Source organism: Carassius carassius, chromosome 23, assembly GCF_963082965.1.
Source record: "Carassius carassius chromosome 23, fCarCar2.1, whole genome shotgun sequence".
Lineage (NCBI taxonomy): Eukaryota > Metazoa > Chordata > Actinopteri > Cypriniformes > Cyprinidae > Carassius > Carassius carassius.
The window spans coordinates 25,050,817-25,074,176 of NC_081777.1; the positions used below are offsets into that span (position 1 = coordinate 25,050,817).

The window sequence follows — 23,360 nt, forward strand, 5'->3', positions numbered from 1 at the left end:
AATCATAATTCTATCGACTTCATCGAGGCCATGAACACCTGTGCACACTTATCGACTGAAACACATGTCCCATTTACACATCATTACCCAGATCCGAATGGCAAAGCATGATCATTTATTGATTTCTACTCTTTCAGCAAGGTTTCACATGTTTGTGCTTTCACAAAGAGTAATTGTTATGACAAAAAGGCGGTGATTTATTATAACAAACTTCTGCCAGAACGGTTACTCTAGTATTTATACAGAGTGATTAAGAATTGATGTGGGCCAAAAACAGAGTATGAAATCAAAATGAGACTCCAGTGAGGAGGTGGGGTGTGATTACATTGCTGGCTTGCCATTATTATTTTATATCGTAGTTACAATGATAAAAAAGTAATATCAAAGCTTGTTATTCAGACATTAAACTGGGTAATTCACACAAGTATAACTGCAAAAGTTCCCTATTCTTTTCTCCAAGTTTAAGCATCACTTTTCAAACTGAGAGCAACTTGCAGGGTTTCATGTGTTAATTTTCAGATTATTTATACCGAAGGAGTCAATTTGTTAGACTGTACTCTGGCATCTCCAGGGAAATGTTAATGGTGGTTTATGAGCTAATTATTTCAGTTAATCAAATTGGCGAGAAATTATCAAATGCTATTTGTTCTAAGCGATGATGACTCGAGACGGCCAGAGTCATTTTTTTTTAAGTTTTTTTTTCTGACTTCAAAATTAATGCAAAAGCTGGTTAACTGCCTGAGCTAGTTCATTAAACCACAATTAATATGCACAAATACCTTGACCTTCAAACCAAGACATTTACATTTTTAACAGCTACATTGGACACGTAGGACAAGTATTTATTTTTAGACCTTTCTAACAACATTTTGGTTGCAGTATGAAATTGCTGTATGAAAAGATGGCCAAGGTTTTTAAACCTTGTAAGATTATTGTGAACGCTTTAGTTTGCTATATCCTTAAAATACCAATATTCTTATGTGCATATGTTGGTTTATTTATTATATCATCCATGCCCCCTTATGGAATTTAAGTATTTCATGACATTTCTCCATCACTGAATCTGGTTCTTCTTTCATTTTGTCTGCAGACAAGTTTAAAACAAGCAAGCAAAGTTAAAGTGGTGGGAAGTACAGTAACAGCTTTATTAAATTAGTGCAAAAGACAGACAAAACTCATTCACCACGTCATCTTTTTTCTTTCGCAGTTTCAGAACTTAAGGAGTCTTCCACACAACCCTTTTTCTGTCTCTCTTTTTTTTTGTCTTCTTCTCACAAGCACAAAAAAGAAGAAGAAAAAAGAACCACTGAATCAACAGCCTTCCCTGGCCTCTTTGACTTTGACCCAAGGGGAGAGGGAGAAAAATAAAATAAACGCCTTACCATCGGAAACAAGAATCACAAGACTTGCAGACTCTGTCTGCAAATCGTTCTCCAAGCTCAAGAACCACACTCTAAACAAGAGCTCATACATGAAAAAAAGAGCAAAAACATCAATGGCATTAGAAATAGTTCCTAAACTTTTGCAAAAACATACAGTTGCTTTTTTTGTATCGTTTTTTTTTTCTTGTGAGGGGTCATTAAAGAATAAGCGATCAAAGTACATAAGTTAATTAATATATTTGTACATTGGTAAAAAATAAAATATATAGTGTACATTTCCCCCCACCATTTCACACATTACTATAAAGATATATTGTGTTCCACTCCATAACAACTAATGCAACTGAACCAAAAACAAAAATAAAAAGACGCAAGAGATGCTTTTTTTAGACTCTGAAGGCTACCACCCTGCCCTAAGAAAACACAACCACTGCAGACTAAAGAGGCCTTGTGTCCTTCCCTTACATTAGTAAACAAGATCAAATACAGTAGTCTTTAACCAGAGGAAACTAAAGTACATCGAAATGTCCAATCACTTTGCCCCCATCCAATATATCTTTGTCCAGTGAGAGAGAGTTCGAGCATCGAGGAGGTGCCGTCCATGATGTATTCTAGAGGTATGAGAAGACAGGAAGTGCAGGGGAAGGAGGGAGAGGACATCGGGAGAGTTCCTGGTGAAAAGGTGGAGGTGCACCAGTTGACGACAGAGAGAGATGATGGCGATAAAGAGGAGATCAAAAATGAAGGGTGCAAAGTGTCTTTTGGGGGTGAGGTCTACTCTCTCGGCCTGGTGTGGAGAAGAGAAGTAGGTTTTCTTCAGTGTTGCAAAAGGACTACAGAAAGAATCAGCAGAATTTACAAGCCTGAGAAAGAGAAAAGAGAAAAGAGTGATTTAACACCATTTCAAAGTTTAAGAGAACATCTGTGGTGGTAATAAACTTAGTTTTCCATAGCAGTTGGAAATTTTTAAAGCAACATAAGATATTTGCCAAAATGCTTATGCAGGGACTGTATAAAAACATCTTGAAAAACCACAACAAAGTATTGAATTGATAAATTAAACCAATTAGGAACAAAATGCCACTTTCGTTGAAGCTCCAGGAACCATTACAGCCTTTTATTTTTGCCTTCGCTTTCCTTGTTACTCCACTCCATGCCACCGTCATCGTAAAGTATGATTAAAATGTAACTTTGAAAGATGCAGGGTCTAATTTCGCAAGACTTGAGCGAAATGAATTGGCCTGCAGATCTCAGAAATTCAACAGCGATCGAACCGTGCCAGATCCGATGCGAGAGAATATTAAATGTGGAGAGGGGGGAAGGCTATTGATTTTTTTCCCTTTGCTGCTTGTTGTTTCTTTCCACTAGATACATTTATACAGCTTGGTCCTAAATGGCAGTGGAAGGAAAATAAGACTTAAACGGCACTTTAGAGCATGGCTGAGGTTGCTCTGTTCCAAAAATGCCATTTGCAAATTATAATGAGAATCCAGTCCCGTTTATTCTTGTGCCGTGGGCCCGAAACGTGTCCAGGTAATGCTTTTTCCCTTAGGCAGACGAGTGTGAGTCTAAAACATCAAAATATACAACTGAATCAATTCACCTTGCTGCTTTCCCATGCAATAAAGTCAAGTAAGGAGTGGATAAAAATCCTCACTACTCATTTCTGCTTACACACACACATACTCTTCGCTCCATCTTCCTAAAGGGGAAAACACAAGTAAGTGTGCAGGGAACGTGCAATGCAGGCAGCAAGACGAAAGTGTGTTTGATCTAATTACCGTCAGCCTGATTGGAGGAAAGTGGTTGTGGCAGCAGTCAGCTGCAGCTGAAACAAGGCACAATAACACGTGAACCCTGCAGAGCTTTGGTCAGATAGAAATACATTCCTCTGTCCGCCCCTTACACAACCCCTTATCATTCACTCTGTCAATTTGTCTTTCCATCATCCAAGAAGTAGAGGTCTGCATTCCCGCGACCCTACCAGATATTTTGCACTGTGGGATTAAATTCCCAAATAAAACGCCATAGCGGTTGATAACTTTAGTGTCATTTGAACAGGAGTAGGCGGTCCTTGAAGGACGTTCAACGATGTTTTGTTTATATTTCGCTTAGACTATACATTTTAAATGAAAGATGTCGTATTTATTTATTTTTCTCTGCGACACTTTTCCTACTGTGTTAACAGAAAAATGTCAAACTAAAAATGTAGTATTTTTACAAGACGAATAAAAATAGGTAATAGGCTATTTTTGTACAACCTACATCTTTATTTTTTTTTTCTCTGCAAAACCTTTTCCTATTGTGTTGTAAATGTTAAACAAATTGTATCCTGACAAGAAATACAATTTTTGTATATTTTTATTTTCTCTGACACTTTTTTCCTAATGTGTTGCATAAAATATTAGACAAATTTTGTGCCCTAAATTAATTTCTTGAGAAGACGAAATTAATAACATATATGATAATAATTATTATTTACTCATCCTCATATAAGCAGTTCCACAGATAAAACTAAGTCAAACAGGTTTGGGATGACATGAGAGTGAGTAAATAATAATAGATAAAAAATAATAGTAATAATAGAATAGTAAATTTCTTTTTTTTTCATCTATCTCTTTAAAAATGAAGTACAGTACACAGACATTTTTACTCTGACTATTAATCTTTAAACATTCAACTTCTAAAAATCTAAAATAATTTTAATGTTTATGTCGCGTTACTCTAAAGTTCAATACTTCAGGTTAAGGGTTCTGAAAACCTCTACCCTCGAGTATTAGAAACAGAAATTGTAATTTAGCAACTGGCATTAAATATTCCTTTCACGGTTAAAAATTCATTAACACGAAGAGGTTACGCTTTATCTGCCAGGTGCACTGCGGATGGCATGTCAAAACAAGTGGCTTGAAGAGCCAGTAAACGGGTCGATGCTGTGGAAATTTCTCTTCCCCTCGAGACAGGCCACATCAGTACCCAGAGTGGATTAAAGAGTAAAATCACCCATCTTGGCAGAAAAGGGGATTTAAACTTCAGTTGGTCCAGACTCAGGCTTATTTCCCTGTTTGTGGATTAATTATATTTTACTCCTGTTGGGCATCTTTCATCAGATTAAAGCACTGTTATAGAGGTCCGTTGAGTATATCACCACTCTTCATTTGACCGGAAATATCACATGTTAGGAACATACTCCAAAATCGCCACCCCATATGTAATATTCAATTACAGCAGTTAATAATTAAACTATGACTGGCATTTTCAATTTCATATGCTTACAGGCTGGACTACCTCACTGTTTTAATAAACCACGAAGACTTTAAATGTGAAAACAAAAAAGTAAGATGCTATTTACATTAAATAGTGGTAGAATCTGTTTATCTTTTAAATACCATCAAGGTTGAACTAAGTGCAAACTGCAAACAGTGAGAAAAGGTGTTCACTCAAACTGTAATTATTAGTAATATGCTATTAGTACCAAAGTAAAATGGTGGGTGAACTGCAACAGGGCAACAATCTAAAAGAAAATCAGCAAACTCCAACAAACAAATATGCTATTTTTGAATTTTTACACTACTGTTTTAAAGTTTGGGATTGGCGAGATTTTTTAGATTTTCGAAAAAGCCTCTAATGATCACCAAGGCTACTTTTATTTGATCCAAAATACAGTAAAAACAGTAACATTGTGAAAAATATTATCACAATTTAAAACGACTGTTTTCTGTTTCAAGATTTTAAAATGTATTTCTTTTTCCTGCTGGTAAAGCCAAATTTGCAGCAGTCATTACTCCAGTCTTCAGTTTTACATGATCATTCAGAAATCATTCTAATATGCTGTTTTGCTCTTCACAAAATGTTTTATTATTAATGTTACAAACCATGATACGTTTTTCAATGATTTTTTGATGATGTTTTTGGGAAGTTCAAAAGAACAGAAAGTGTTTGAATAAGAAATCTTTTCTAACATAATAAACACATTTTCTATCACTTTTGATCAGCTTAATATGCCCTTGCTAAACAAAAATGTTAATTTTATTAACACAAAAAAATACAAATGAAAAATATCTTACTGACCCCAAAGTAGTGATCCCTAAAGTGTAGTTTGCAAGCAGTCCTACAGGGGGCAGTATGGTCATCTTGGCATTGTTTGACCCTTCATCTGTTCAACAGTCTCTTCTGTGATCTGATCTTAAGCTCAGTTGTTACATCAAAACATATTTTGTCGGTGGAAAAGATAATTTGGTTTCTCTCGACATTTGTATCAGAATCCAGCCTCATCTTGTGTTGAAGATGTGTTTTTGTCCCTCTCAACCATTAACATTGACGGTGTTACCAGACACACAATTCAATGGCACCACGTTTTCAGAGAATAAACAAAATCAATGAACTCAGAGGGCAAATCAGCACAGAAGGTGGTGTTTGGCAAACTGTCATCAGAAACAGTAACAATGGCTCCTCTGGGGTTGAAGACGTCAAGACTAATGAGTGTGTGAGATTGTGCCAGTCATGCTCCCCGTGATTTACTGTGGCACAGGCAGGTGTTTGGTGCAAGAATTAGGGACTTTAATGGGGGTCTACAGAGCAAGAAACATGGAGGATCTGTTTGTGTTTTCTCAGAGGCTTCTATATATTATTTAGGAGGCCACAAATGCAAGTTCACTGGACTCCTTTATCCTTGAGAATGGAGGAAGAACAGAGAGTATGGATTTTTTTTCAGTCCGTGGAGCAGAAGGTTAGCAACATGGAAGCTAATCCACTGACACACGTACACACTCACAAACAGTCACTTTACAGTGAAATCCCCACTGAGGATGATTCTTTTTTTCAGTTTTCAGCAATTAAAGGCCTTTCACAACAAATGCGAAACAAATCACAGATGAATAACACAGCTAAAACCTCAACGCATATTCCATTAAACCTTAATTACATTACATTTCAGTTGGTTTATTTTTGGTTATGAGAAATTTTTGGAAATTAAGAAGCTTAAGATTGCAGTTTGAAAATCTAACCAATACTGTTATTGAGGTATTTGCATACTGAATGAGGACTGGAATTTTTTTTTTTACATTTACATTTTTTAAGAAGATTTTTTTTTTTTCATTCACCGTTTTTTTTAATGATAACAAAGCTTTAAAGACAGACATACTATGAGTTATAAGGTTGATAATCAATCGTATATGGCTTTTTTTCCCAACATATTTATATTAAACAAAATAGTTTTATCAGTGGAATTCTTGGTAAAAACTACATTACCCATAATTCTGCCGAGAATCAAAACATGCAAATCGCACCAAAAGAGTCTTTTCTCTCTAAGTAATTGAATAACTCATTAAAGATGTTAAGTAATTTTATGCATCAAATCAAAGATTTTGATGTTGTGAATTATCATGTAGCAGATAAGTAGGTTCATGGCTTATTATGAAGATCATTTTCTTATGAAAATAAATAAATAAATACTGTAGGATAAAATGAAAAGAAAAAGAAAAGTGGGTTAAAAGTGCAGTATTATATTATAACTCTATATTATAATATATCCCTCACATGCTCACTCTCTTTATATATCTGTATTTGGGTTTTCCTAAAACTTTAACAGTAGTCTGGTATTTCCTCAGAAAACATAAGTTGCAGAGAAATACAAATGTCTTACAAATGTCCTCATAAAGCACCTTCTCGTTGTAATACCTATGTCATTATACCCATGTCATTATACAAGTTTGTGTCCTCATAAACCACATAAACATGCACATGCTCGCATGCACACACACACACGTTTGTTTTTGTGAAAAGTGGGGACATCCCATAGGCGTAATGGTTTTTATACTGTACAAACTGTATATAATATCGGCCTTCACCAACCCTACCCCTAAACCTAACCCTCACAGGAAACTTTGTGCATTTTTACTTTCTCAAAAAAAAAATTCATTCTGTATGATTTAGAAGCATTTTGAAAAATTGGGACATGGGTTATGTCCTCATAAGTCACCCTCTCCTTGTAATACCTGTGTCATACCCATGTCATTATACAAAGTTGTGTCCTGATATGTCACAAAAACAAGAGCGCACACACACACACACACACAAACGTTTGTTTCTGTGAATTGTCGGGACTTTCCATAGAACGCTATTACTTTCTACTTCTAGCCCTAACCCTAACACTAACAGAAAACTTGTTTGCATTGATTCACTTTCAAATAAACATCATTTATTATTAAGAATAATTATTTTCCCTTGTGGGGACTGCAGTATATTTTACATCTTCCAAACGTTTATGTTTCACAGAGAAAAGAAAATTGTTACAGATTACGATCTCTTTAAATGGTCCTGTGGTGTGACCGATGAATTTTGAAACTATACATGCATAATAATCATGAAAAAAAGCCAACCTGCAACAACTGAGCAAAGAAAAAACAGCTTCAGAGAGGTGTCAAACTGCAAGGCATCATCAACTTATCAAGTGCTGTATTTAATGTCGACTACCCATAAAAATTGGAACGACACAGACTAATGAACTACATGACAGTAATGCATGTGTGTGCGTGAATATGTGTCTTCTGTAGAGGACACAGATGAAGTGAATTCTGTCTAATCTTTTGCCCATTTCTCTCTTGCAGCGCTCCATCACTGAGCCTCTGGGCTTATCTGCCTGTTCTCAGCGCTCTCTCTCAGCAGGGTCAGGGTTCATTAAGGTGATAAGGAAATTGAAGTCAGACACTCTCTCCCTCCCACTCGATCGGTGTGTGAAATAGCAACGTGTCTCGTGTGTCTTCCTGCACAACAGTGAAACATTCCTTACAGGAGTCATTAGTGTACATGTAGTGCAGCTCTGAGACCAGCATGCACCAGCTCTGTGTCATGTCACATGAGAAATAAACACGAGCACACACTTTTAGACTGCTTGTTACAATGAATCACTTCCTGAATAAGGAAAACACACACACACACACATACACACACACACACACATATATATATATATATATATATCATTTACAGTGGGGTTCAAACATATGAGAACACTAGTAAAAATGTTTCTGTTTTACATTCTTCGTCATTTAAAAACAATAAAATAAAAAATAAATAAAAAAAGCAAAATTATATGATAAGCATCATTTGACGGAAAAGTTTAAGAGTTATGATTTTTAAATATTTTAGTTTAGATTTGTTGTCCTTTTTCTGTAATGAAAGCAGTAATTAAATTGCATGAACTTCAGAAGTAATACCTGATGATTATGATTTTCAGCATGATTTGAAATCAATGAATTTTTCAATGAATAAAATGAATAAAAATATTGTCATTTTTAAAAAGTTCAGATGATCATTATCACAAGTTTTCCTATTTGATTAGTGATCTAAAAACAGTGAAGAAATATAAAAAAAAAACGTGATTTCCAAAACATTCTGTTAAAAATGAATAAATAAATGAACAAATATCTCATTTCAATATGGTCTCAGACTTTTGGGTCACACTGTATGTTAAAATCTGAATATTTAATTTTAAATCCTGAATATTAAATAATATGAAAGGAATAGTTCACCCAAAAAAAGAACAATTGTCCGAGAAATTCTGCACTACTTCAATTGAATGGGTGCCAAAAGAATAATAAACAAATTCATCATTTTATTGTATTTCATTATTATTATTTTTTTTACTTTTTCACTGGAGGAAGTGCTATTAGATTATGGGCTCATATTTTGACCAGAAGCAATGGTTTAAAGTTAGCCTCAATCAGGGATTTTTTTTTATTACAGACATGTAGCTTTTTCACCACATAAGACATTAATTGGTGGACTGGAGTCATGTGGATTACTTGTGGATTATTATGATGCTTTTATCAGCTGTTTCTCTCATTCTGACGGCACCCATTCACTGCACAGCACCCATGGGTTAGAAAGTTATCCAACGTAAATTGTTCAGATGAAGAAACAAACTCATCTTGGATGCCCTGAGGGTGAATACAAACAAAGATTCAAACAAATAAATAAATGTCTATGGGCATACAAACACATGAACACATCTTTGAGAAATTATATTAACAGCCCTGAAATTACTTCTCAACTATTGTGTGCTAGAATTGTGCCAGAAGCTGTATTTATTTCACCAGAAATCCCTCTTCGGGTAAACCATTGCATAATACAGAACATGTCAATGTCTGCCAGGGCAGTATAAATAAATAATCCCATCATTTCACCCTATTTACATTCACAGATTCAGAATTCACACCAGATTGCTGCCAATACTGTCTGGAAGAAAGAGAAAATGATGCCTAAAACTGTAAAATGAAGCCATACGATGGTATGAAACATACACTGCAAAAAAAGCAAGGATTCCACTAAAAAAGAAAGAAACTTGAATTTAATTTATCTGCAAAATGCATGAGTTGTTGTTTTAGCCTGTTTGTGTATTGTTTTTCTGGAAATATGCCCGATTATAATGCTTTTCCATTATTTGATCGGTTTTCTCCATGTAAGTCTATAATAAGCCAGATTTTTATAGAAAAGTAATATTTTGCACATTTAGTACCTGATTCATACGTTACAGCTTTGGCTTTGATATACAGCTTGAGAAAATGGAGCAAATTTAGTGAGTTTGAAGCATATGAAGCCAAAATTGAGGTGAAAATATGGGTATCTGAATGATAATATATGCAGAGAGAAAACACAAACAGGAAAGTGATTGGAGGAGAGAAACTCTGGAGAAGATCATCCACCCTGTTTCATGCAGATCTGGAGACATCGGCTTCACAGTGGCACAAATCACAGATGGATCTGACTCTTATCCAAACCAGGCCTTGGGCGAGGAACCCAGCTACAGAAAACCTCAGAGCAGAACATCCCTTCTGAACAGCGAGAGTGAAAAAGTGATTTATTTTTCCTCTGTTTTCCATTTTAAATGGAAATGAAAATGGCTGTATAGAGTTCCATTATGTTCTAGCCCCCCTAAAGGAGTGAATTATTAATGTTATTGCTGGAAGAAAGAGTCGCTAGAGGGCCGTGTGCAGGTTTAGATGGGAAATTAACTTGTGGACAAACATATAATACACTTTGACACACACACACACACACACACACACACACAAGCTTAGGACCTCCTGTAAAGCAACCTTTAATCAGTGCATTTTATTTTAAATGCTTCTATGTGTCTCTAGCGGCTGCACTAGTACCCCTACACATGCTGTAAATCTAGCCTGATATGGATCAACTCTTAATGCAGTTCTAGGCTTTAATGCAGTAAACAGATATGGGGTCATGGCAGACATTCTGGAAGAGAAGCCAATTTCCTGTCAAACTGTACAGCAAGGTAGGGTGTTCAGCATCAGTATTAACACTACGCTAAAGTAGCAGTATCTGGAAAATTTCCAAAACTGAAGGTTAAACACACACACATACATTTGTTTTTGTGAAAAGTGGGGACATCCCATAGGCGTAATGGTTGTTATACTTTACAAACTGTATATTCTATGGCCCTAAACCAACCCTACACTAAACCTAATCCTCACAGGAAACTTTGTGCATTTTTACTTTCTCAAAAAAAAAAAAAAAAAAACTCATTCTGTATGGTCTAAGCGTTTTGAAAAATGGGGACATGGGTTATGTCCTCATAAGTCACCCTCTCCTTGTAATACCTGTGTCATACCCATGTCATTATACAAAGTTGTGTCCTGATATGTCACAAAAACAAGAGCACACACACACACACACACACACACACACACACACACACACACACATACATACATATATACAATGTACTAATATATTTAAATCTATAATATTTACATATAAAATCTGTATATAAAATAATACATTTTAATAAATACTGATTTAACAGTTTCCTGTTTGGCCAGGGGTATATTTGTAGCAATAGCAAAAATAAAAAACATGGTATGGGTCAAAATTATCGATTTTTATTTTATGCCAAAAATCATTTTAGGGTATTAAGTAAAGATTATGTTCCATGAAGATTCTTTGTAAATTTCCTACTGTAAATATATCAAAACATAATTTTTATTAGTAATATGCATTGCTAAGGATTCAAAGGAGATTTTCTCAGTATTTAGATTTTTTTTTTATCCCTCAGATTCCAGATTTTCAAATAGTTGTATCTTGTCCAAATATTGTTTGATCTTAAACTATACATCAATGGAAAACATTATTCAGCTTTCAGATGATGTATAATTCTCAATTTCGAAAAATTGACACTTAAGAATACTTTACATTTACGAGTCCTACAATGAGTCTGTTTAGATGTGATGATGATGCACAGAATGGACATGGTTCCAGATTCAGGGATTAAGAGAGTTTGTACAATAATAAACTCTTCTGACTTTCCATGTAATTGTTTTTTTTTTGTTTTTTTTTGCTGTTGGGTAGAATTGTGGCTCTGGAAAACTTGCAATATATATTTGCACTTTATTAGAAACCATGAAATATCCAGCATCTATCAAACTTTAAAACTCAGCATTTAAGCAAATCACCTGGAATCTCCAACATTCTAATAAGAGGGGTTAGGCATGCATATGAGTGTTGTTGAGGGTGGAATGAAAGGATACTTACAGAGGATGGAGAGCAGAACCAGGCAGAGCAATAGCAAGAGGTTTGTTTGGATGGAGCCGGCACGGCTGCAGTCCATTCTGTTCTTCTTACAGGTGCACACTTGAACTTTCAGTTCCGTGTTGTTGGATATTGGAGGCACGCCAGAATCGGTCAGAACCAGTGGCAGGTTGTAGTTAGCCTTTTTCAGACTGTGCAGCAACATGATCTGGGAATGAGTGTCTGAAAAACATAAAAAAAAACAAAAAAAAAAAAAAAACTTAATGTAGCTTTCTGGTTGCTTTACTTGTCAGTCAGAGAGTATATTCAACTCTACACAATACTATACACCCCTCGACCTCAAATCACCTCTCCAGTACTCTTATTCTCTCTCTTAGAATCACAGCATTTGCCACTGATTCTCTTTTTAAATGGCTGACAGAAGTCTGGAGATTCACATGCCTTTCTACATTTGAGTGTGTGCTCTCAGGAGATGGGTAAACGAGAGTCTGCTAAAATAAACCCCATATACACACAGCTATTCGGTCACCATGATATCTAATGATACACACACTGTCTGGGACAACAGACCGATCCTCTAGCTCTCAGCAGCATGTGACCCACCTGACCCTGGTGAAAACACTAGAGTTTTCATTTCAATGCTGGACAGGTGCTGGTATAGCTGGTAGACTATACTTATAGAAATAGAGGTCAATAATGAACATACTGTATGGTTAAAGTAAGAACTTTGAAGATATTGAAACTTTTAATTGCAAAAAAAAAAATAATAATTATATATATTTTTTATATATATTTATATGTTCTTTTAAAGGGATAGTTCACCCCAAAATGAAAATTTTATGTTTATCTTCTTACTCCCAGGGCATCCAAGATGAAATTGACTGTTTCTTCAGTAGAACACAAACCAAGATTTTTAGCTCAAAACGATGCAGTCTATCAGTCTTATAATGTAAGTGGATAGGAATCACGGCTAAAACATAAAAAAAAACATACACAAATAAAATCTAATTAAACCCTGCGGTTCGTGATGATACATTGATGTGTAAAGACCCAAATAGATCTGTGCAAGAAACTGAACAGTATTTATATAATTTTTTTAAAGAGTTTACCACAGTAATGCTGACTTTAGGGATGCCAATATTCACTAAGTTTCATGATTGAATGTCATGATGAGTCAATTTTGCCCGAGTTTGAGAATCTTAGAGTGAAACTCCGTTACTAATTATTTTTTATGAATTTTCTTGATTGATTGCCATTACAATTAACGACCAATTAAATGTGCACAATGTTTGCAGTTGAAGTAATTAATTTATAGAGAATTCTAATAATGTATGACTGTACAGTATATGCTGTGTTTACAAAATGCGCTTGTGCCGAAATTGATTAATCAACAATAAATTAATTAAGCTTAATTATTTTAAGGTAAACTTTTCCTTTAGTGAAAGAACCTTTTGCATTTCCTCAAACTGGCCCTAGAAATAGCCGACATGTGTTTAACCGTGGGGTCAGTGCCTGTTTCTGTCCCATATGAGAATTAACTTACCATTGATTCTGGAGATTTTCCATGTTTTCTCTAGTCCTGGCTGTTTGCCAAGTTCGATCTTGAAAGGATCTGTATTAGGATGAATGTCCTTGTCTCGTCCCCCGATCACCACCACATTCATGTCTTTAGCGTCCTCGCACACACGGGCCACGGAGGGGAAGACGTAGGGAGCGTTGTCGTTCTCGTCCTCGAGAGTGATTATCAGCGTACCCGTGCCCGAGGCAGGTGGACTTCCTAGTAAGACAAAAGGCAGAGTTAAAAAAGAATAAAGTAGGACATGACCAGAAGTTTTAGGAGTTTTAGTATTGCAGTATTTAGATATTTTGAATTTGATTATTTTGAATTTGAGTCATTTTGTTAATTTCTATTGTCTTTTTATTATTGTTTGTAGCATGCTTCTATAATTTTTATTTACTTTTATTTTAGTTTTAGCAATTAGTACTTCAGCTTTAATTTATTTTGTTTATTTTTCATTTTTTATTTTCAGAAATTGTAATAGTTTTAGTAAAATAAAAAAAATAAAAATTATATATATATATATATATATATATATATATATATATATATATATATATATATAAACTTGCATTTCTTTAAACTTTATACTCACATTTACTTTTCTATGGTTTACTGTAAAAAAGAAAACAAGCTTCCATATAAATCAGTAGAGAGTATTAAGAAAGTAAATTGGTCACTTTTGATTTTCAATCACATGAAGGTCCTTTGGCATACTAAAGCTTTCTGGCTTTATAGACCAAATCAATAGCTGTCTTTTAAAAGCACAGGAGGATTGGTGCGCTCAAAGCACCAGCATCTCATACTGACTGACTGTTACTGTAAAGCAAAGTGGGTTAAAGACTTCTTACAGCCACAGCCACAAACAAAATAAGGTCAGTTTCTGACTTGGAGTAACAACAATTTTCTAACTTGATTTTGTATCAGATTGTGCTTTATTGAATATCGCACAGACAAAAAAAAAAAAAATACATTATTCAAAGCTTTGGAAATATTCTGTTTCTAGGAGATTAGCAATTATTGCAGGACTGCATAATTATAAACAGCCCTGGAGGTCACTCGCAATTAACATCCAATGACAGGATCAGTAATTACAGAATGATTTTGTCCTCGTACTGCCAGGAATGCTCAGGCCTCCAAGGGAAGAAGAAAAGGCACAGTCAAAACATTGGAGCAAGTAATGTCTCAGTAGAAAAAGAAATCAGGTTTGTTCCAATTGCATCTCTAAAATACTTCTGCAGAACAGCGTTTAGAGGTAAAACAATGATGTCCTTGCCATGTTTTATTGATTTTCTGTTCAAAAAGATTGTCAAGTATGTAACAAGCCATTTCACAATATGAAAAAGACCGCGTGTCCGTGGACAAAAGCAAACTGTCTCGCCTAACACCATTAAAGCAGCAATATGCTTCACAGAAGTAAACATGTCCTGCCATGAGCGATAACAGCTATCTGATTTATAAATCATGAACTCTTAAAAAATTTAGATGTGGCTTGTGTGTGCATTGGTAAATACGTCCATTGCTTCGCTTTCAAGACCAATGAGCAAACCTGTGGCTCAAAGACGCCAAAGGTCAAGGCAAGTATTACATAAATACAGCTGTTTTGGTATATGGTAGTGACTGAATATAGATTAGGTTTCTGCTCAAAACAACAGCTATTAACTGCTTTCTGACCCGAACAACAAGATCAGATGGAAATCTCAGAAGCATGCAGGGGCGACTCTAGAATATTCAAGGGGGATTTAGGGGTGCTCGGACACCTAGCAGAGCATGAGCTGATGTTATTCAGAGTAATATTTCAGCTCTTAAAGGAACAATTCACCCAAAATTGACTGAAAATGTACTCTCCCTCAGGCCATCCAATATGTAGATTTGTTTCTTAATCAGAACAGTTTTGGAGAGATTTAGCATTACTTGCTCACCAATGGATCCTCTTACAGTGAATGGGTGCCGTCAGAATGAGAGTCCAAACAGCTGATATTAATCAACAAGTGGACCACACAACTCCAGTCCATCAATTAACATCTTATGAAGTGAAATGCTGCATGTTTGTAAGAAGCAAATCAATAATTAAGAGATTTTTCAAATTCAAATAGTTGCTTCTGGCTAAAATGTGAGTCCTCTATTCATAATATTGCTTTGTCTAGTGAAAATCTCGTCTTGTCTGAATCGGGAAAGAAATATGTACATATCAAGCACCATTTACAAACGAAAATGGTCCAAAATGGTTCTAAAAAAATATGTCTGATGTAATGCTAAATTTCTCCAAAATCTGTTCAAATTACTTAAACTAATTAACCTTGGTTGCCCTGAGGGTGATAAAATTTTCAGTACATGTACATTTTTTGGTGAACGATTCCTTTAAGTGCAAGAAGCCAGCAGTTAAAGTCTTTCTTGACAACCTTTTTAGAAATAAACATGAAAATAGCCTCTGTTTGTCAGTAGATTGGTAACTGTAAAGTATCTGGTTGCATGTTATTGTGTTATTTCACTGGAACGGAGAGGGTTCGGTTGAGAGATCACGTCTGTGATGAATATAGACACAAAAAAGGCCTTAGGATGTATTCATACTGTGAATGAAGTGAAGTTTAGACAAAGGAAAACGTAATTAAGTTAATATTAAGACATTACATGAACGCACTATAGTTTATATTAATATATTGTGTCTCACATTTTGACTTCTAGCAGAAATGCTTCTGAATCGAAACAGAAGATGAAAAGCAAACACTTCCAACCTTTCTGAAATGAGCAATATTCCAGCAGCAATATGAAACTTCATTATGATTAGTTTTGGTTTGGTGAATACAAACATTCCACATAATGCCGCTGACCTCCAAATATTTTGAAATGCTTTTTTTTTCTCCCCAAAGACCATGAAAATATTTTAGCTTTGCACAAGGGAATTACTGTGCATATTGAGATAAATGTATTAATTTATTTGTATTTATAAGAAAGAATGCTATCTCTCTAACTGTACAGTACATTTCCAGCAAAGAAAATTTTAAGATAAACTCGTCTAAGCAAGCAAATCTCAGGCTTTATGAAGCTCTTCTGTGTGTGCTGTGGGACTGAGAGAAGACATATGCATGAGGGAATGCAAATTCTCCCCATTTACACATGGTTGCTGTACGTGGTTAGAAAGCATTAAAGTTGTTTGTCTTCACTAAGAAAAAAAGCCACAGTCCCTCGCTCGATCGCTCCATAGTCTTTACCATCTTCATCAGCATCATCATCATAATTATCTTCGGCAGTGCTAAAAGCTCCCTCATCGTCTAACTCACACTGAAAGCCTATTACACATGTTTGGATGCACAGTAAAGTGTTCTAGAAATGAACAGCAACCCAACATGTTGCAGTTTATCACTTAATAACTTTCATCTTAGAAACCGATGACCCCTGTAACATCAGTATTGATTAAGGTAAACGTGAGCAGAAATATACAGCGGACTTCATGAATAGTTGAGTACACACTGCTTTGTTTAACAAACAGCATTGACAAAATATATTCATGAGACACGGATAAGAAAGAGTTGTTTGCATAAATATGATTATTACATATGCAACATGTAATGGAACTGGATGTTTCAGATGCTGTCTTCTTTCCCTTCCATAATGAGAGTGATTTATTTTCTCCTTTGTTATGGTGCGCTGAAATATATTGGCTCAGTCATCTTGTCTGACTTTGCTGAGATCCAATTCCCTCTTCTCTAAACTTCTTTCTAATGCATCACTAAACACTGGTGATATGGAAAGGATAGACAGTTTTTCAGCCTCGCAGCTGTTCGTGAGCAGATTTGCAATCAGATGCAAAATTGTCCTTTGTCTTTTCCCTCTGTATTAAAAAAAAAAACATTTTCTTTTTTTTTTTATGGCTGTGAACACGGTTTCCGATTTTATGGCCAGCTAAAACACAGCTTGCACACTGTAAATAGCCTACATTGTACATACTGCAAAAGTCTAAGGGGATTTTTTTTTATTAATATTTATATTTAAACCTTTTTTTTCTTTGTGTAACAGTAGAAGGTTTTTGGAAAAGTTTTTACTACTTCTCAAAAGTTTATAATGCCACATTTTTAGCCTTATGAAAATATGAAAATCCAACCCAAAAAATATGAACAGAACCACTATAAAATTAGTAAAACAATTTTAAATGGTTATATTTAAATAAAAAAGTATGCATGCCCCACATTGTGCAGTTATTTTTAACCAAGTCAAATTATGAATGTTTCACAATTTGGGTTTTAATTCTACCAAAACAAAAAATGTTGCCCACTATATGTAATACATTTTGAATTTAATGTACTTGGTTACCCAGCAAAAAATAATAAAAGCTTGAGATTAAACATGATTTGTGATAAGTGATGAAAGTTTTAAATCAAGGTAAATATCAAGCAGATTATTTTTATAGTATGCCATTTACAATCAAACTTCAAAAAGTGTGAAAATATGATAACATTTTGCCTTAGCAAATCAATGAAGCCAGAAAAAGTTTTAAAAAGTTAGAAATAGGGTGGAAATGACACTATGTTGAAAATGTTTATGACAACATCAGCATTCTACTGTGATGCCAATATAAACTTCTGGACTTTGTTAGTGGACTAATAAATAAAAAAATAGTGAAAAACAGTGAGCACACGGAAAAACAAAACAAAAAAACATCCCTGTTAAGGAGAAGTTTGAGTTACTTGTCAAGAAAGTTTGCCGTTGGTTGCATTAATGATTTTGTAACAGCACAGGACTCTATCTCATCCCCTCAGACTCCAAAGATGGTCCCTTGGTTCAGTGAGTTTCTTTATTTTGGCACTGACCCACTGGCCCATAGCATGTGTTCCACCTAAAGCTGCCCTGGAAGATGGACCAACTCACTACAGCTAATACCAAGTGTGTCTCTGCCTGTATCGCTCTCTGTTACTGTCTGTTCACAGTCTCTCCAGAAACAAAATGCCATGTCCTATGACAGATCCATTTACATTTAATCATTTTAGCTGACGCTTTTATCCAAAGCGACTTACAATTGCTATATATGTCAGAGGTCGCACGCCTCTGGAGCAACTAGGGGTTAAGTGTCTTGCTCAGGGACACACTGGCGGTTCACAGTGTATTCGAACCCGGGTCTCCCACACCACAGGCATGCGTCTTATCCACTGCGCTAACACCACCCCTAATGTAACTCTTGAAAGATGACCCAGGTGGAACATTGTTTACTCTCTTTCTCTATTTTTCTGCATTTCACTTTTGCTCTAGTTAGCTCAAGCTAATTTAGCTTATGCTTGGCATTGTGCACTACAAACATAGTCGACTCTGATAAATTGCTTCTGCTGTTCCTTTAAATAAAAGCATCTGCTAAATGACTAAATGGAAATGCAATAAAGTTCCATTACGCACTGAAATCAGAAAGAAAATGTACTCTTAAATGTGTGTAAACAAGTTTTATTTCTTTAGAAAAAAAAAATCACCCATTTGCATTTATGCATAGCACACAAAATATACATTTGATAATTTCCTGCATTCCCTGGACACCTATGACCTTTGGCTTTGCTATTGTCACGCTCTACAGCATTTCTACTCATCTGCAGTAACAATCTTTATCAGGTGGCGGCTCACTAGAGCTCCACTTTATCCATTGGGAATGCATTTGAATTAAACTCTGCTCAACTCTGTCGAATCGCCTATAGGCACTTCTGCACACTACGTCTCAAATCACCAGCTCTCACTGAAAATGAATGATTTCCGGTACTTTCTGGCTACTCCATCTCTGCTGAAGCTTAAGGCTAGTGGCAGAAGTATACGATAAAGACAAAGAAAGAATTTGTGGACTGATTCACTTTGTGACGATGATTATTAGAACAATGGAACTATTAGATAAATGGGCTAAACAGTTAACAATTCTTAGAAAACTTAGAAACAATAAAGACAAGAGTTGAGCTCATGGATGTGAATGGGATGTATTAGGAGGGTGTCTGAGTCAGAATGGAAGGCTCAGTGGGGATGTGGAGCGTGTGGTTGCTACTGCAGTGGTCACGCAGTGAGACAGACTCTGAGAGGACACACAGGACTCGAGCAGATGGCTCTTTTCTCACTCTGCTTTGGCATGCTGAGATTTTATAGCTTCAGCGCAAAGACCTATAGGAATAAAACCACTTATACAGGCGTACTGCAACAGCACATTAACTTGCAAATTTCTTAAAAAATAAATAAATAAAATGCATACTAAGCTTCATTTCATCAATGCTCTTAAACGTTCTGCTTTTAGATGTGGAGAGGCCCCAAAAAGTTTTTAAACATGCATGAAAACTTTGGAAGTCACATTAAGAACGTCCTTGCATTGGATACAAAATGAATGACAAATGATGCTTCAGTGTTTCTCTAAAACAACTTCACTAACTTGTCCCAAGGTGCTTTTTAGTGGAACATCACATTAACTATGGACTATTGTAATAACATTTGCCAGCCACAAAATGTCACAATAGATTTATATATACATATACTATTGTTAAAAAGTATATTTTATTTACTTTGAGCAGGAAAAAAAAAAACTATTTAATTTTCTAGGATTCTTGATATTGAAATCTTTTGTAACATTATACATTATACTTCAAACTTTTGAACAGTATGGGTTTGTGAGTGTGTGTGTGTGTGTGTGTCTACCGTATTTTCCGGACTATAAGTCGCATTTTTTTCATAGTTTGGCTGGTCCTGCGACTTATAGTCAGGTGCGACTTATTTATCAAAATTAATTTGACATGAACCAAGAGAAATGAACTAAAAGAACTGAACCAAGAGAAAACATTACCGTCTTCAGCCACAAGAGTGCGCTCTATGCTGCTCCAAAGTGCTCCTGTAGCCTACACTGAGCAGCATAGAGCGCCCTCTTGCGGCTGTAGACAGTAATGTTTGCTCTTGGTTCTTGGTTCTAAATAAATGCAACTTATAGTCCAGTGCGACTTATATATGTTTTTTTCCTCATCATGACGTATTTTTGGACTGATGCGACTTATACTCAGGTGTGACTTATAGTCCGACAAATACGGTATATAAGACAGTATGCCTGTGCTATTTATTTAAAATAAAAGTTATGAAAAGCTGACGTGAGAACAACAAAATCAACAACCTCACAAGGGAGATTATATTCAAACAGCTTATGAATACTGCACAATTTTACAGAGCAATAACCTATTGAAAAACAATTAACATCACATGCACTTAATCTTCGAAAGAGGAATCTGACATACTCCCCTTCAAGAAGCCTCCGATTTCTCAATCTGCCCTAGAGGGAATGTAGAGAAACAATCCAACACACTACCACATATAGCCGTCGACACTCCGTCAACTTAACAAGGGAGAAAATTGATCTGCAATTAAAGTCAGGCCCTCTTGCTTCACGGAAAGCTCAGCTAAAACCTGACAATGAAGAGCCGATTAAACCTGCATGTCCCTCAAGAACAAAAGCTTCTGATTAGACTCATGGGTTCCTTTAAATGAGAAGCTTGGAGTGAAGGAACTGTCTAATTCTGCTTTGACAATGCCTACACCATCTATTCATTAGTAAATAGTATTGAATCAGGGTCTGAAATAGTTCTTTACGTCAAAGTCCACTTTTGTACGAAGAGAGTAAACGTGATTAAGTTCTATTTCCCTCTTGAAAGCCACACAAGTGAACGTGGCAGGAGTTGCGTTATTAGATATACGAATGTTCTTCCATCGCCACTTCAGACTTCAAAGTCCAGAGACAAAAAAAAATTCTCTAGAGTCTGCAGAAACCAATCAGTGTCAATTTAGCCTAGCAGACAGGGATGATAATTTGAGAGTGTGCGGCACGTTTTCCTGTATCTTGTTAGCTTGGTAAAGCAACCAACCAAAGCACTTGTTCTCCTCAAGCCCTAAACAATATACTGTACAACAGGCAACACCAACATGTTTCTCTCCACAGTAAAAGCACCTCTTCATTCTCAAAGAGCATGTCTTAACACAGAAGTTCACAGGAGTCGAGCCTCCTTTTATCGTATAGCCCTTGAGAGCCAGAGGAGGTGGAAAGATGGACTTGTTTTGACTTTTAAGAGAGAGCAGAGTGAAAAGCAGTGGAAAACCAAAGCTGTGGATGGTAAGAACCATGATGTCTTTGGCTTTCTGGGTAGATCTCATTACGACGTCATTATCCTGGCTGGAGAAATTGATAGAGCTCTTGTGGCCCCTTGTGCTACTTTGAAAATCCTCCTTCTACTTCAAAGTACAGTGCCAGAGAGGATCTGCAGGGAATGAAACACCTCTCCGCTGACATCTGTCCCTCACTTGGAGCTCTCCTGCTAAAGAAAAGGGTCTAAATTGGAGAGCACCAATTATGGACAAGATAGTGCCACCAGCAAACATTTGCAGGCATCCCTTAACTGTTGCTCTGAGATTGGTAAAGGAAAGAAATATCTAAATTTGGAACTCTGAACAATTCAAAGAAAAATAAGAAAAATCACAACAAACATTTGTTTACCTGAATGGTACTGCAGTCACAAGATGCTCACTACATTAACAAAGTGGGCTATTCTTATTCTAAATGAGAATAAACTATAACATTCTTAGACTCAAATAGATAGAATATGCATATTTCCAATAATAATTTTTCTTGCGTTTTCTTCTTCTTCTTCTTCTTATAATAGATATAAAAAAATCATTAAAAAAGATAAAATGTGCAACATAATACACACAACTACCAAAATATTTTGTTCTATAATGTTTGATTCTTTTCTTTTCCTGTGTGTTAACCAAATGATTTCCGGAAAGATCAAAAAGACAAATAAACTAATATTTTTGATGAATTACTGATATTTTACTACTAAGAAAATAAGTTAATCTTAAAATATTTGAGAGATTATTTATTTATTTGTCAAAAATTGCACATTCTTCTTAACTTCTTAGGGATAGTTCACCCAAATATGAAAATTCTGTCGTTATTTACTCACCCTCAAGTTGTTACAAACCTGTATGAGTTTCTATCTTCTGCTGAACACAAAAGATGAGATTCAAAAAATGTGGGTCACCAAATAGTTGCTGGTCTCCATTGACTTCCAAAGTATGTAAAAAATACTACAGAATTTAATGGAGACCAGAAACTATTTGGTGACCAATTAAACATTTTTGGGGGAACTATCCCTTTAAGAACGCTCTTAACATTTTTTTTTTTTTTTAAGGTTTTTAATTAATCAGATTGTCCAATTCTAATACACTGGCTACATCATCAACAATTTAACATTAGATTAGCAAGGACTAAACAATCTCCGCACAAAACTAGGGCAGGTTTTGAGGCTGAATAGCAGAAAACATCATGTTATCCAAACAAATGCCCTGAAGCTATAGATTGGTAGCACTGGGGCGATGAATGCAGTTCCTCCCTCTACAATGTGGATGTTCAAAGGTCTCAGAGACATATGCTAATGCTCCGAGCAGACTTCTCATGCATACATAAAGAGCCTTTAATATTGTACAGCAACATTCCTGATAATACATTGTCTGCACCTAAATGACAAGCACACATCAGCAGTTGAGTATTTAAATGAAATGTGAAGACGTGGGCAACTGTGACATAACATTAAAGCACAGCATGTGTCAAACCACATGCTGTTCCGTAGAAGAGTGTTGAGCTATCTGGTGGTGTTTATGTTTCCAGGTGAAATTTAATTATGATATTGTAAATCTAGGGGCAGGAAGATGTGCCCTACATAGGAGACTTCTTCAATAAGGCACATTCGTCATGTGAAGGAGGGAGCAAAATCACTGAATAAGCAACAAGTTGAGAAGGAAATGTAATTTTAGCCTTATGCCAGAATATAAATCTTTGTAAATGTTTATAAACCCCAGAATCTATTCATTCGATTCACATGACGTCA

General features: G+C 35.6%; 1 protein-coding gene across 2 annotated transcripts in view; it reads right to left on the bottom strand.

Moving 5' to 3' along the window:
- Positions 1-1,121: 1,121 nt before the first annotated feature.
- LOC132101633 (cadherin-13-like) overlaps positions 1,122-23,360 on the bottom strand; it is a 352,587-nt gene continuing 330,348 nt past the window's right edge. The window contains exons 12-14 of one of the 2 annotated variants that reach the window (XM_059506718.1): positions 13,471-13,700; positions 11,931-12,149; positions 1,122-2,245 (exon numbers count right to left, since the gene is read on the bottom strand). In XM_059506718.1, coding sequence (XP_059362701.1) covers positions 2,238-2,245; positions 11,931-12,149; positions 13,471-13,700 — 457 coding nt within the window. In that variant the 3' untranslated portion in view covers positions 1,122-2,237. Of the gene's footprint in view, positions 2,246-11,930; positions 12,150-13,470; positions 13,705-23,360 lie in introns of both variants that reach the window. The other variant, XM_059506717.1, reaches the window with a different exon arrangement.